Source organism: Saccostrea cucullata, unplaced genomic scaffold, assembly GCF_032062105.1.
Source record: "Saccostrea cucullata isolate Sc308-1 unplaced genomic scaffold, CSIRO_AGI_Scuc_v1 ctg431, whole genome shotgun sequence".
NCBI lineage: Eukaryota > Metazoa > Mollusca > Bivalvia > Ostreida > Ostreidae > Saccostrea > Saccostrea cuccullata.
In genome coordinates, this window is record NW_026931011.1 from 196,977 (window position 1) to 213,172 (window position 16,196).

At 34.7% G+C, this 16,196-nt stretch overlaps 2 protein-coding genes across 4 annotated transcripts in view; both read right to left on the reverse strand.

The window, feature by feature from the left end:
- The window catches only part of LOC134231028 (adenosine deaminase-like), a 116,945-nt gene extending 106,588 nt beyond the window's left edge, over window positions 1-10,357 (reverse strand). Inside the window, exon 1 of the mRNA XM_062712927.1 lies at window positions 10,353-10,357. The gene's annotated coding sequence lies outside the window, so the exon portion shown is untranslated. The remainder of the gene's footprint in view (window positions 1-10,352) is intronic.
- Window positions 2,011-14,253, reverse strand: LOC134231026 (NGFI-A-binding protein homolog). 3 transcript variants are annotated; one of them, XM_062712922.1, is made up of 12 exons: window positions 13,920-14,253; window positions 11,788-11,904; window positions 8,200-8,337; window positions 7,782-8,026; window positions 6,761-6,934; window positions 6,431-6,553; window positions 6,178-6,311; window positions 4,842-4,877; window positions 4,199-4,334; window positions 3,806-4,002; window positions 3,630-3,664; window positions 2,011-3,376 (listed from the first exon to the last, which is right to left on the reverse strand). In XM_062712922.1, exons 2-12 carry the CDS (start codon window positions 11,885-11,887, stop codon window positions 3,021-3,023), a joined length of 1,674 nt encoding a protein of 557 aa, XP_062568906.1. In that variant the 5' UTR covers window positions 11,888-11,904; window positions 13,920-14,253; the 3' UTR covers window positions 2,011-3,020. The 3 variants fall into 3 exon arrangements, with proteins under 3 accessions (XP_062568906.1, XP_062568907.1, XP_062568908.1); XM_062712923.1 differs by having other exon boundaries at window positions 13,801-14,253; XM_062712924.1 differs by lacking the exon at window positions 4,842-4,877.
- Window positions 14,254-16,196: the final 1,943 nt, after the last annotated feature.

The following is a 16,196-nucleotide window of genomic DNA, read 5'->3' on the forward strand; positions in this document are numbered from 1 at the left end:
TCTCACACTTTATGGTTGATACAGCGACCTAGCCAGCAAATGCAAGGAAGTCAAAGAAACACTCAAAACAAAATTGGTGCTATATGGTATTTTTGATTTAAAAAAATCAAAACAAAGCTTCGTTTTATCATCAATTTCAAATTGCCGTTAAATACATCTAACTCTTATAAACGTATTTATCAATTGTCAGTAAACAAAGCAGTCCTTATAACATATTTATCAAAAATTGTATTTTGTTGACAATAAACGTTCCAGGACAAAACTCGTCTGGAGGGGGCACCCAAAAGATGGACGATTTTCAGCAATTTACATTTACATATTTTGTATATTGAATCCCAAGAGGTCCTCTTTTAAATGAAGTGTAAGAGGCATATTATTATTATTAAATAAATATTGCATGTAGTTGACCCCAAGAAAACCATTCCCAACCGAGGTTTATAATTATGGTTGTCGGGGGGTGAAAACTTTCAACGTTACACTAAACTACATGCAACATTTATTTCATGATATTGAATGTTTCATACAAATTAACATTTCCTAAATAGTACTTTTTTATGCCCCCGTAAGTATATAGGTTGTCTGTTTGTTGGTCCGCAAAAACCTGAATCATGCCCATAACTTTTGACTGGATGGGGCTATGGCTTTTCTCAGGCGTATTCCTTGTGACAAGACCTTTTGGGTACCACCAAAGTTGACCTTGACCTTGGAGTTTGACACATTTTTACACCAAAATTCCAAACTTTTACTTTGATGATAACATTTGAACGGTTGGGCCAGGACTTTCTTACTTCACATATGTATTCTTTACGACAAGACCTTCAATTGGATACCAACAACTTTGACCTTTTGACCTTGGAGATTGATCTACTTAAAAAACTTTAACCTTGAAGATAACTTTTGAAGGGTAAGGACTAGGGCTTTCATACTTCACAAATGTAAGCCTTGTGACAAGACCTTTCATTAGATATCAACAACTTTGACCCTTTGACCTTGGACCTACTTTTTAAAAACTTTAAACTTTGCCATAAATTTTGAACTGTTGATGCTAGGATTTTCATACTTCACATCTGTATTCTTTGTGACAAGACCTTCCATTAGTTATAAACAACTTTGACTTTTTGACCTTAAGAGTCTGACCTACTTAAAAAAAACTTTAACCTTGGATCTACCTCTAAAAAACTTTAACCTTGTCCATAACTTTTGAACAGGTGTTGCAAGGGTTTTATATTTTTTCACATTTGTATTTCTTGTAAGAAGGCCTTACTTTGGGTACCAATATATTTGATTTGCATTCGATAAAATTTAACCTTCCCTGTGTTGCCACACAGAGGCATCAGTGGTTTCACAAACACATCTTGTTTGTTGTGGAATATCACCTATTGTCAAGCAATGTTGACTGTTGCTATGCTGGAGGGTGTGGCTTCATTATTCATCAGTTTTAAACTGTTTTATTAGATGATTCAACTAATTTACATGAAAGTATAAAAAAAATTTAAGCACTACACTACGTTGCAGACCATTTAGGCAAGTTCATGGTCACTGGCAAAAAGTGCCCAGTCCAAAACTTTCTACTTTAAAGAAACATTGTGGTGTCAAATGAAATACAACTTAAATGTGTGATCATGATCCAAGGTCATCTGGGCAAGTTGGTCACTATTTGATATACTATAGCAAAAGCTATTTGCTGCATGTGTATTTCCTGTATACATGTATAGTATATGATGTAGTCTGTTAAACATGAACTGTGAATACATGTTAGTGGAAGTTCTGAACAGATTTCCTAATTTTTTTCCTTAATGACTACGATGAGCAACCCCTTACCCTTTCTTGACAGTTTAGGTGATTTATTTAAATACTGCACAATAAGTCTAATTTGTGCAAGTGCAGATACACAAAAGATACACACTCACAGTTCTGAATGTAAAGCTGATGTTATAGCACTAAAGCTTCTCTCATGAACAGACATATCAATAAACTATACATAAAATTCTATTGACAATAACACACGTGTCAGCTTTCTGGCTTTTTTAATGAAAAGAAAACATTGAAAATAAATAATAATAATAATAGTAACACATCTTCTGACAACAATTGTGGATATACATGTACATGTCATGATTTTTATGACTGAATGCACAAGAAGAGTGACTACACTCACACTCTGCAGACATTTTCAAACCTAATTGACCTATTGTGTTAGACACATCGATACTGAGTAACTACAAATCTGTACCATTAGATGGCGATAGAATAATATACACCTTTGGAATTATACTTAGTATCATTACATTTATTAACAGTTTTTAATCGGTAGGCAAATGTCTACTTAGATAGGATTATTCAGTATTTAAACATAGGATTTCTTAAGAATAACAGAATGTACAGATAACAATCACATAATTCACAAAATCAGCACATGATTATCAAACATTTGATTGGAAACTACCCCAATACATTTCTCCTTAATGTTAGCCAAACAGAAATATAAATATAAAAATTAATTTAGCAACTACTGACTCTTGCATATTAACACAGTTTTCTTACTCTTTTCCATTAAATTCTCTGTTTTGTGTTGACATAAATTTACAGTCTTTAAACATAAGTATCGGTATATTGCGAATAACATGAAAACATAATTTTAAGGAATATTAGTGTTTAATCCACGTTGTATGCATATGTTGTAAATGGAATCTTATTTTTTCATGATGATGAACAATTGAGACCCCCTTTATGGATATAAATACTGAACAAAAATATAGAACACAAGCATGTCACAGCCATGAATTTGAAATGATTTGTTTAAGGAGATAAATGTTGTGTGAACAATAACTACATCAGTAGTGCAGTGGCATTAAATAAGAATGATAAACGGTCAGCTTGCAGTAAATTGGCATCCCATGGATAATGACATGATTGATGATGACTTTGATTACCTTATTTTACCTTTGCCTAAGGTAGACGAGAAAACAAAATGAGACATAACAACAGATAAATGTATAACAATCTATATAAAACAACAATTAGCTATTCTCTTCCTCCCGTCCATTCACCTCAGCTCGCGACTTTTTAGACATTTTTTCTGCGGGCGAGTCTCCATTTTCACTTAAAGAGTCTGCTTTCCTTTTCACAGGGTCCGTGATTTCCTTTGTTTCTTCCTCCGGACTTGTGTCGGCCATTCCTTTCAATTCCTCTGCGAAATCAGCTAATCCGAATTGTTGTGCTATTCGCATTCCTTCATCAAACAATGTGTTTTGCATGGCTGGCTTGGATTTTAAGATCTCCCCCGATGCATATAAATGTTGCCTGATCTGTTGATTGAAATCCTCCCCATCTCCTGAATTGTTTGGCGAGGAAGCCCCACTTGGAAAATCTGAACCTAAAAAATTTAAGAAAATCATGTTGCATATCCATAGATGTATTAAGATCAAAATTTTATCTTTAATAATATTTACATCACTTTGTTTATACTATCATGAGCTACATGTAGTTACTGAGAAATGTTCAGGATCAAACAGTATTTATTGGCTAATTACACATGCGACAGGATTTATTAAATACAGAATATTAGAATTATTCTAAATTTAAAAGAAAACGTAGAGTTTGACAATATTTAAAAGTGTGGCATTTACCTGTATCCTCATCAAATCCTGCACCCATGGTAAACCTGAAATTATACAAGCATAATTCTGAACAAATTCTGGTAAACAAATGACACATTGTAACTGGGATATTAGCTAAAAATGTACATAACACCCTACAATACTTTTGTGAACTCTGAGGATAGAACCTTTAACCTTAGACCTACCTCCTCTGTTTCCGGATGAGTTCACTCTGTTCTGTATATAGCTGGAGCTGTTGTGCGGTGACCTGTTCTATCTGGCTTTGTAGCGAGTTCACTAGGTCCATATCATTGTTTTCCTTTGCCGTATTTAACTGAGTTTTGAGCATTTCTTGGTTGTGAGTAACAACTGTCAACTCGGCCATTAAACGAGTCATTTTCTCCTGTAAAATATGTGTTCATTAATGGACAAATTCTGGAATACAACTGAACAATACTTGTTACACTTTTTAAAATCTATAACAATCATATGCTTGCCTTTATTAAAAAGAGATTTAAGTTATATTGAAATAGAATCATACACACTCAAGAAATATAAAATTTAACTCTATATAAACATCCACCACATAAAATACTCACAGAGTCCTCTGGATTTTTGACCATGCTTGGATTACTCTCACAAAGGTTGACGTACATCTGTAGGAAACCACTGTCTAACTTCTTCTTTCCCCCACTGGAGCCCCCCGAAACTCCGCTTATCATCAGGTCATTCAATCTAAAACAAACATTTCCACAGAGGTTACCCACAGGAGAAAGGAGAAGAAAGGTGAGGAAAGCAGTTTATTGGGGAATGCCATCTTTGATCAAATACCAACACATCCCTATGGTTAAATTAAGTTACTTTCAGCAAGGAAAAAAAATTATAGTCAAAAATAAAATTTGCAATTTTTAAAAGAATTTTATAAAGAAAGAAGAAATTGTTTTAATTACGCTGTTAAAAAGCTTTATAGATGGCAAAGTGAGAATGAAATTCGTATAAGAAGAAGTTGTTGTATTTTGATGTTTATTTATAGGTGGGAGGTGTTGGGTTGATCCAGGGGGAGATAAGTAACTGCCAAACAAACACACACAGACATACACACAAACCACACACAGTAGTATATAGCTATATAGGTAGGTGCATACTGTGCACAGAAGTCAGAGGGTGAAAGGAAATACAGATGATTCAAACATGACTGATGAAAATGAGAGAAATTGACAGGTGAAAACAAAACTTAGTTACCTCTTGGTTGAAGGCAGAGTTAGCATGTCTGATGCCCTGCAAAGTACAAAAAATTGTCCAATTCTTACTACTATCCCCCTAAGTCTGGGTTAGAAATATTACAGAAATGACTTACATTTTGTATATTTTTATAATTTCATAATTTGGCCAATCTTTTACCTGACCCCTAGGTAATAAAACTACTTTTGAACTCCAATCAAAACTTGTACTGTAACCTCCAAATAATACCGCTTTGCTTTAAAAGTCAAAGGTCATAAAAAAAGCTGGATTGTGTTGCATAGCTTCCAACATTATCAACAGACAAGTTTAGAAAATCCAATTCTTGAAAAAGGTCAGAAGTTTTCTTATAGGAAACATTGTGTCAGATTACAACCTTTGGAATGAATGTCTGTTCATGCTGATGTTCTTCCATAAAATTCTTAAATAGGCCTAAATTTTTTGTTTGAGCACATCTCCTTTAAATAGGATAAAAATGTAGTCAAGTGGAAATTGAGAATGAGGTTATTTAAATTTTATCATTTTTTTTTAAATGAGCATAGAGTACAAGTTTTGACACAAGTTCATTATTCTAAAAGTTTGACAACCTTGGGGCCAGAAACTGAATTCAAAATCATAAAAAAACACAACAGAAAGGAATATGAAATACAATAACCTAATCAGAAAAATTTAACTGCAATAAAAAAAAAACAGAAAAAAATAGAACTGCAGAAAAAATTGCTAACATAACATTTTACCTCTCTCAGTGTAATCAGTCATTTTGAATACAAAATTATTTTTATTTAAAACAAAATCACTTGAACAAAAGGAAAAATGTTTATAAAGACTAAAACAAACATAGTAATGGTGTCTAATCAACACAATAACCAATTAACCTGGCATGCTTTATTAGTTCATTAACATTCAACATTTTTTGTCACCTATGGTACTTTCTGGTTAGACACTTATAGGTTTGATTGTGAGTGGTCTCCCTTTATCCATAGAGAAAGAATAAAACATGCAAAATAATTCCATTCATTCTATACAATGTACATCCCTCAAACCCCTCCTCTGTATTAAGAATGGAAACTAAATTATTGTAGGCCTGATCCTGTTTTGCTCACCTGGAGAATTGATAAATACCCTACACAGGAATTATAAGAGAGTGTATCATGTCATATCTTAATTTTCCTCTTGACAAAGTCTTATCATTATGCACTTCAAGATGGCATTCCGACGTGCGACATTTCAGGGGACTTTGGAGTAAATAATTCATGAAATTTCTAAAAATCTGAAACTATTTGAGTATTGATTCAAGGGCTTGAGATACAAATTTGAACACACTCAGTAAAGCCCCTACCTGGAATGTCCCTTTGAGTACTGGTACCCACTGTCGCGCACCACCTGTCGAGCTAATGGGAACAAGTCCTCTCTCCTCGTTAACAGCGAGGGCATATGTCTGCACAGCTGGGCTGCTGCTTCATTGACTGAGATCTGAGAATAACAGAAAATGTCAAGGTTAAATTTCTTCCCAAACAACCAATTTACTCATATTATAGTGAGAACATAAATGCAGTCAATATAAGTTCTTTTTCTTTTGGTTACAATTGTACCTCATGTAAGGACATTGGTTTTTCTGACTTCCGCTTGGAATCAAAGCGACCATATATTGCAGCATATTTTCGTAACTGTTCCATTCTATTAGGATCATCCTCTGACATACTGTTGATTAATTGCTGTAATTAATTAGCATTAAAATCAATTAATTAATCAAAGATTCTTCAAATGTTTTATCAACAGCAGCTAAATGCTCTACAAATCTTGATCATTTATTTTCCTTCCAACAAAATGGAATTAATGACAAAAAGACAAATAATATTTGTACATAACTGCTTCATCAGTTTTAAAATATTTAGACTTCATCTAATTATTCATAAACATACCATAATTTCTTTGTTAATGGGTTTCTTCATGTTTAATTTCTTCATATCAAAGGGAGGTAACTCTTTGGCAAGTCTGGCTGCAGCCTGAGCGATGGCATTGATCTGGCTCTCCACCAGTATGGGGGTAGGAGTGGGAGATGTAGAGGACCTCATTTGCTGTTTGTCTGTCTGTATCTAAAACAAGAGTTATTTCTTTTTACTATATGTTTAAGAGGTTGTAAACTGCAGTTCATGAAATACATGACACATACACAGGCTTGGTAAAGACTTTGAAAAAAGAAAACCCCCAGAAAACAAGTAGACATTCAGTGATCAGTCTGCCATTAAACAGTATCATCAATACAGATTGTTTTTTTTTTTTATTATTGGAATCAAAGTCTGTCATGTCTACAGACTTCTCCTATAAATGACAAAAGTGCTGCATTGGAACTTAATAATGTGAGACATCAGACTTCTGAATGGATTTCAAATAGCTGTTTTTTCCTCCAATTAAAAAGACAAAAATCATTCTGGCTTTGCGAACTTTTTCTTTAACTCTTTGTGCAACATACACTTAGAAATTTACCATTTCCCCGCAAGCACCTTATAGTGTGATGACGTTCTCTTTTAATAAAAAAATATTTTATAGATGTTTGTAAGAATGAAATACAATGATATTGGCATTAAATTAAAGATTAAATGAATTTTTTATAGTGCGTGAAAATGCGTGATTGCGGGGAAAAGGTATATGCGTTATTTTGCGTTAGAAATAGGAAATGGTATATGCGTTAAATTGCGTGACTGCGGGGAAGGGGGTTAAATGATGAATATTAATTAGCAATCTAATTAAAGTTAGACTTGTATTTTCACTCCTCTTCTATACACCTCAATACAAAGAAGCATATCATAGAGGAGCGAAAATGCAGGTCTACTTTTAATTAGATTGCTTAATAAGTGGCCAATAATCTTTGCAGTCTAACTCATTGACAGCTTCTAAGTACCACTTCTAAACATGTAAAACTCCCCATTAGCTCAGACTTACAGAGAGTTCCTTGCTGTCACTTTCATGTGAGGAGTTGGAGTTGGTAGTGGTGGGGCCCGGGCTGACACTGGGGGCCCAGCTCGCTGTGGAGGAATTGTTGGTCATCGTCACCGTGGGATACACGGGCTGGGAGGGCTCTATCTTAGGGACTGTGGTTACCATGGTAGCCAGGTGAGATGAAGGGGTGGTGATTGTCTGGGACGCCACAAGGGCAGAGGCTGGAGAAACAGAGCTCTGAAAGGAAGCTGAAAAGGAAATAGAATTTTTGTTTTATCAATTCCATAAAGGTGTATGCTTTACAAGTCAACCATTTTCATTAAAACTTGAAAAAAATTCGTTTCTTAGAAATTACTTTTGGAAATAACCAAGCTGTAACATAAACCAGCTTTAGTTCCTGGCACCAGAAGTTTGTTGTTACCTGGATTTTGTACAAACTCCTGGAGAGCCTTCTGAAGCCGCCGGACATGGAGGGGTTTACTGGCCATTCCGACCAGAGCCATGATTTCTAGGAACTCCTCCTCTCCCGCCTCACACAGCTGCTGGACATCATCTCCCCCTAAAAATAATCAGTAATACAGTTACATACACTAAATCATTCACAGAGCTACCTAAATTACTTATAGTCTTCAATATACAAAGTCAATTTTGTAAAAATAACTGGTACATAAAGAGATCTTAAATGCAAAATTTTAAAAGAATTTTCATGCTAAAAAAAACTTTTTGAAAAAGGAAAAGAGTTATTATTTTAAATGGATAGACCTTTTATTAGATATATCTGTGGTTTGAACTCTTGGTAAAAGATCTTATTAATATCAATGAATTGAGGGTGTGTTTATACATGTACTAGCAAAGATAATACATATATATATATATGCATTTAATCTGCTTACAAGTTTCATCATAACTTCGACAAAATAAGCAGTTAAAGAGGGTGGGCTACCATGAATTTGATGAAATGGAATCACAAACAATATTACAGAGCATTCTAATGTAATTTGCCATTAGGATGTGAATCTTGTAATATGCTTTACATTCAGACAATTAACATCAGTTTCGTCTACTTTACTCTTTTGTTTACCCAAGGCTACATTATAACCAGGAAACTATTCATATATGTTTTAAGAGAAAATAGCAATATGCCAAAATGAATATCACAAGCTTGAGTCAAAAGGCAATCTCTCCACATTTGCAAATTTTCTTCAAAACATGTCAAGTTTATAGCCATGTAGTAATTGACAACACATAATTTTTTTTATCACTATCTCACATGGTCTGTGGCTCTGTGCAAAAACCCTCCCACCTGATAACCCTCTCACTGGCATATTATAAAAGTGCTCGTGAACTTGCTGAAACTACAATCTGAGACTAGACTAAGCTTCATTAGCTTATAAAATACACAAAATCTGCTTCTGATGTAGTACACTTTATCTGACACACAAAAAAAGAGCTTGGAATTGAAGTAATGCAACAATTGACATTAAACTGCACTCTTCTGTCTACTCTGTATAAAAATCTCCCTATTTAAGACCCACTTGGCTAATGAAAGTTCTGTATGTGGATTATACACAAGACTTTTCATTGCTTGAGAAATAAGTACTTTATTTCATATGAATACAGTGCTCAGAAAAACAGTGTTTCAGCTGTAAAATGCTTGTCACAAGTAACTTAGCATTTGTTGATTGTATGCATTTTAAAAACTTCTCCAACTCTGCAATGCTGGTCATGTTATTAATTTGAAATGGACCTCCTTATAAAAAAATTTAAGATCAATCATATGGAAAATATAGGTCACAGTATCAGAAGCATCATCTCTGAATATGAAGTGCAAGCCCAGGTGCAAGTTTATACACAAATTTGATAAATATATGATTTATATAAACCTCTAAGTTTCATTTTTCAGTTAGTGCAGCATCTGAAGCAAAATATTCTAAGTGATGTAATCCATGTAATCCATGCAAGGTTGATCACTCAGTCGTATCCACTTAGAAAATGACCTGCTCAAACAACCTTAACTTCAAGGATCAATCTAGCACACATATTGACACTCCTGATCAAGACCGACGAATTATAGCTATCTAGGATATCACTGATGCAAGATTTTAATCTGACCAACCATCTGAAAATTCCAAGATATTCGATCAGCATAAAAAAGACCTTATTGCACCTCTGCAATCAAAGCATCACTATCCATAACAGAATTCTTGTACACCTTTAAAGTGTTCTTTTGAAAATTTCATACGTACCAAATTCTGTTGGACGCCTTAGTAGCCATGGAGTAGAAATCAAATTCCTATAACCTTACTGCAAATCCACGACTAGGGTCGGACACTGAGTACGCAGTATTCTAATATTACCAGTAAAATAACATTTCCTAACCTTATATTCAATGAAAATTTTCAAAACCATAATAATTATTTACATCTACAAGGCTAGGCCAACCACATGATAAAAGAATTTCAGGCTTCCTCTATATATTTATGAGAAAAACTAAAAGCAAGACATTTTTGAAGACTGACACAAGAAATGTTTTTCTTAAAAGAACAGAATGTCTGACTAAAAGAAAACTTGTGTTACATTAAAGTGTAATAACTTAGATCAATAAAATTAACACCTATAGTATTGGACAGATACCACATCTCAGCTCTAATGTGATCAATTACAAACATGTACAGGATTGTATGTGTCTTCATTTCTGCAGCCTGTGAGCAGGAAACATTTGACCCCCTCGTTTCCCCACTTCCATTTGGTCCGTGTCACAAGCCTCCTGTATCCTGATCCCCACCATGAGGAGGAAATCCTTGGAGGTCAGACACGATAGATATGGCCGTTACAGGAAGTCAGGGCTTAGAGGATCCGGGGACATCCTGGTGATTAGTACAACCCTCCCCTCAGTACTCATTATCACTTATCAACACCCTTATACATCATGTACATACTCTCAAAACTTGTTCACACTTCAACACATCGTGTTATAATCCTATTTAAATCAACATTTTACTGTGAAAATAAAAACTTATGTGTCTTGAATAAATTTGTCCAAGTTTAAAAATTGTAAGAATCAAATTGTGAAAAAACAAGAGGTCCATGGGCCACATCGCTCACCTGAGAAACTTGGATGATGCTGTTCTTGACCAGATTTCCCCTCTTGTTATCCCTATTGTGGCTCCCTATCCCCTTCCCTTTCATGACTTTAATAATTTAGAATCTACACTATATCCCAGGATACTTCCACATAAGTTTCAGCTTTCCTGGCCCAGTGGTTTTTGAGAAGAAGATTCTTAAAAGATTTTTCCTACATATATCCATGTAAAACTTTGATTCCCTATTGTGGCCCTGCCCTACCCCCTGGGGTCATGATTTTAACAATTTAATATACTACCCAAGGATGCTTCCACATAAGTTTCAGCTTTCCTGGCCTCAGGGTTCTTGAGAAGAAGCTTTTTAAAGATTTGTTCTATATATTTCAATGTAAAACTTTGATTCCCTATTGTGGCCCCGCCCTACCCCCGGGGGTCATGATTTTAACAATTTAATACATGTATCTACACTACCCAAGGATGCTTCCACATAAGTTTCAGCTCTCCTGGCCCAGTGGTTCTTGAGAAGATTTTTTAATTACCCCACCCTATTTTGTTTCTTCTTGATTATCTCCCCTTGTAAGGGGACTTGGCCCTTCATTTCAACAATTTTAACTCCCCTTTACCCAAGGATGCTTTGTACAAAGTTTGGTTAAATTTGGCCCATTGGTTCTTGAGAAGAAGTCGAAAATGTGAAAAGTTTACAGACAGACGGACAGATGGAAGGACGGACAACGGACAAAATGTGATCAGAAAAGCCCACTTGAGCCTTCAGCTCAGGTGAGCTAAAAACAAAATTTTCCTTTCCTGAAAAAGAGGGAGAGTAATGTTGGACAACTAAAAAGGGTTAAAAACATTGATTTCCCGAGAATGATTTGGTGGGTCAAGGTCACTTTTAGTGACCTTGACTTAATTCTGACCTGTCTTACCCTGTGCTATAAATGTGTCGTAGTACTGTAGTAAGTTGCTCCTCTGTAGAACGCGGTAGAGCTGCCACTCTGATGAATTCCCAGGCTGGATGGAGGACATGCTGCCCTAACCTCACACTGAAAATAAAATCACAGACTCTGTTAATCTAAATGCTAACGAACAGAAAATTAGATCTACATAATAAAATACTTTTTTCAAAGCAAAAAAAATATGTCTGGGCTGTCCCTCATTATTGAATTCAGTTCATTGATACATGTAGTTTCAGAATGTTTTACTTTTTTTTCACACTAAAGATGTTAACTTGTATAATAAATTTCAGTGACTTAATTTGGTGATAAATTACACACCGTTTACACCGTTCAGATTGCTCTGAGGTTTTCAGTATTTAAGGTTAATGAACTTTGGATCAACAATTTACATGTAAGGGTTTGTAACTTTTCCCAGCAATTCCACTATATAGAACTTCAGAATCTGTCTTTCACTAAATGTATATTATAAATACTTATAAATTTCTATGGTAATATCCTTGAAAATTTCTAATATAGTTTTGTATACTTAATGATACATACTGTACTTTCATAATGGTACTGCCAGTTACAGCAGAGTACAGTAAAGATTAAGGCTTAATATAAATATACATGTATATAACTATGAAAGAAAGATATTTGTAAAAAAAAAAATTGATGCTCCTAATTTGAAATTATTCCTTTACTTCCACAATTATGTGACCTTGACCTGCCAAAAATATTACACAGAGTCTCTTACTCAAATACCTGCCCTTTTTGATATTTAGGGCAATTACTAATTTCAATGTTGTTCATAATCAAACTAACAAAATCCCCCCACCCCCTTTTAATTTAAATCTATATTCTTTTAAGGTAAATCGCTCGATGAAACTGTTTTTTCCCCTTAGCATTCCTAGGTGTTTCTCTTAGTTAATTTTTTACCCTATCTGATTGGGTGTGTTCAGTTTACATTGCAGGCAGCTTTCTAAGATTCTTCTCTATTTTTTATCTAACAGAAAAGAATTGCTCTGTGGTTTACAGTTTGAGAGTTTTTAACTGCTGCTGAGCTTTCCTTTTCCAATTCAAAAGGGCGGAAAAAAATCCTCAACAATTTGGCACAGATGAAGGGAAAAAAATTTTAGAAAAAAAAAATGCCTGAAGTTGATTTGTGAGAATCACAATTACTGTAATTTTTTTAACCTTTCATTTTTTTCCCTTACATAATTTGAACATAAGTTGATTTTTTTCGTGAAGCATGGATGCTCAGCCTCTCAGGCTTAATCTTTTATTTTAGAAACTGGGAATTCTACTTTTTAAAAAAATTCGGTTTTTTTATATATATATATTTATACATATGTATACACATCTTTTGTCCAAAATATTACAGATCTGTACAAATTTACTCAGATGGCTGCCTTATTTCAAATTTAAAGTGCAAAGGGGGGGGGGGTCAATGAATATTTTTAGGTAGCAAAAAATGTGAGCATGCAAATTATTACAATAAATAAAGATATTTGAATGTTTTAAAAAATAAACAGTATTTAATAGTACTTTAAAAAAAAAATTAAACAGGCCCCCCATAAAAAAAAAGCAACAACCCCTCCCCCTTTCCCTTTTAGTAAAAAGACACGAGACAAGGAAATTTTTAGAGAATATGTTAGTAAAATGACCAAAGAAGGTGAGAAATAAAAACAGACTTGCATTCAACTCCTTTTTTAACAAGCACATAAAACATCTTTTCATCTTAAAAAATCACCACCTCTTTGAATTTTGAAATTAAAATATATCCCCATTGTGGGCCTCACTCCACTCTGGTAAACATGGCTTCCCTTCACACACGCTACACCCACATTGATTTTTATTTCCCTGTGTCGTCAAAATCCCCACTTCTCGCTGACACAAAATATTAACAGGAAAAATAACGACTGAACCTTTAATAATAATCCACAATAAAATAAATAAAACTGAAAGAAAATTCCGAAAAACAATAACAATTTTATCTACCACCTTTGGTTGGTGTGCCCACGTTTCGTTGTCTCGCCGACCCTGGGGGTGCGTGAGTCCAGACAGATAACAAACAGACGACAACTTCCCAGATAATCTGACAGTTCATTTTATTTCCCTACCTTGTCTTATGTGCCAAACTTCACAAATGGGAACTTCAATCCTGTGTATGTGAAAAATCCCGACCCTAGAAACTTGTCGGCAGGGTGGGGGTCGATAAAGTAAATAGGGTGACTGCTATAAAAGGATTGAAACGTCACGCGCTCCTCGTGTATAGGTCTCCCAGCCCCTGATTGGCCGGCGACCCCCACGTGAATGACTGTTGTCGTGGGTAGGCACCGTATGGTTTGTGACGTATTTCCCCTGCAAGGCGTGGATGGTATAATGCGGCTCGACCACATTATCTGGCGAAGGTCGTTTTCCTTTGGCGAATACAACCGGGGGTGTTTACTCCACTCTACACAGATTACGTAGACTTTATACCGTGGAGTGACACTCTTAAAAACCGGGATGTGACTTGTCTCAAGTACTTTCCACGGATCTTTTTATGAAAAGGCTTTTGAATTTTTAAATATATTTTTTTATTAAATGAAGATAATTTTACTTATTATAATATTAAAATACTTGGAACCCGTGCCCCAGACGCGAGACATGTGTGTGCAATTTCTGGTTTGGAGTGGGTCCAAAAATAATTTTTGCGCCAGGGCAGAGCGAGTTCACGAACGGATATTGAATGGCAAAACCTGCGGGTCGCATTACTGTCGAAGTAAAGCCGCTTTCACAAAAATATTCTATTGATCCACGGAGCGAATATCGATTTTATAACGCCAGACCCACGGAGTTAGTCTTCATTATGAACAAGGCAAGCAAGGTATTGATTTTTTCCCCCGACCTGACTTGCGCTGCGCCTTATCCGCTGGGACAAGCCCGTGAATACTGACACGATAGCGCAGAGACAAAGGTTCAAAAGTTGGGATGGACTAGAATACAGTCCTTAGTTTTATTATTCGAGATTTCAAACATTCAACTTTGAGGGGGAAAAAAGGAAGAAACTAGCATGTCCTAAAGAAAGGTTCTTGAGGAAATATGAAGCTCTTTTCGCAGTCACCAGTTATTTATCACCTTGAAAGTGTGATTTGCATACGTTACAAATAGTAGATTTCCATGCTTTATGAACACACCTAAGTTTTTATTTAACAAATAAAAACACTTCCCGTGCGCGTGTATGAAGAATAAATCAAACCCAGCAATTATTTCCTTGCATGTCACGTACATGTACAGATGATAAACACTTTAATAAAATATAGTCGTGATCTCTATCCTTTAGTATAGGTACCACGCTTATACAGCATCAGAGAATATTAAGCATTGATACTAAATAATCGGATTTTTTATATCATATAGAGCTTTATTCTGGTGGGTGTCTCTGTGTAATTCTTTTCTTTCCTTTTTCTATGCATGTGCATATTGCTCTTTATGTGCACAGATCACTGCATTTCATACAGAATGTCCAAGCCTACGACTTCGTCTCTAAAATTATTCTGATGACTAAGCAGTTTTTCTCCACGGGATACATGTAATATTCACAATATATTTCCCCTTTTTCGCTGTAGGAAATATTATCGAGGAAGTTAAAATTTAACTTATGTCAGACACATACACGGGTATGCACACACCATCACTCACACTAAACTGTCGTACAAGATTTTGTATATACTAGTATTTTATATAAAATGTTAAGGTACATACTTTGAATATGAGAGCATCGAAGATACAGTGGAAGTAGTATATGAAGCAATTGTATCGGTTATCAGTACTGTTGGAGAGTCATTTCATAATACCAACCAGTTCTTCTTCTAGAGTACATTGTATTTAATTGTAAGCAGGAATCTTAATACAGATTTCGAACATGACTTTAATAATAGACTGGTGACAAATTATTGAAGTTGTACCGAAATGTGAAATTTAGCTATTTGCTCGCTAATCTTTCGTTTGTAATATATATAAAAAAAATATTTAGTGCAAAAACACACCAGATTTATAATGTGAATTTTTTTTCTCACTAGCAAACATACTCTGCAGTTGTATTTAGTTTGAACATGTATTTTTACTTCATAAATAATACCTGTTAACTTTTCCACGATACAAAATTCGCCGTAAAATTTGTACGGATTTTTAATTATCAAATTAAAAGTTTTGCCATTTTAAAAATACGGAAATCGGAAATACGCTTTGTCATATGGAATTTAACAGTTAGTTTTTGTTTTGATTGCAATTTACAGTATTCACCATTTTTGTACGCTAAAGAGAGAGAGATTTCAAACACATAATCGATGACACACACATACAGAATTCTTATGGAATGACAAATACCTAAAATATGTTAAATAATGTTTTAT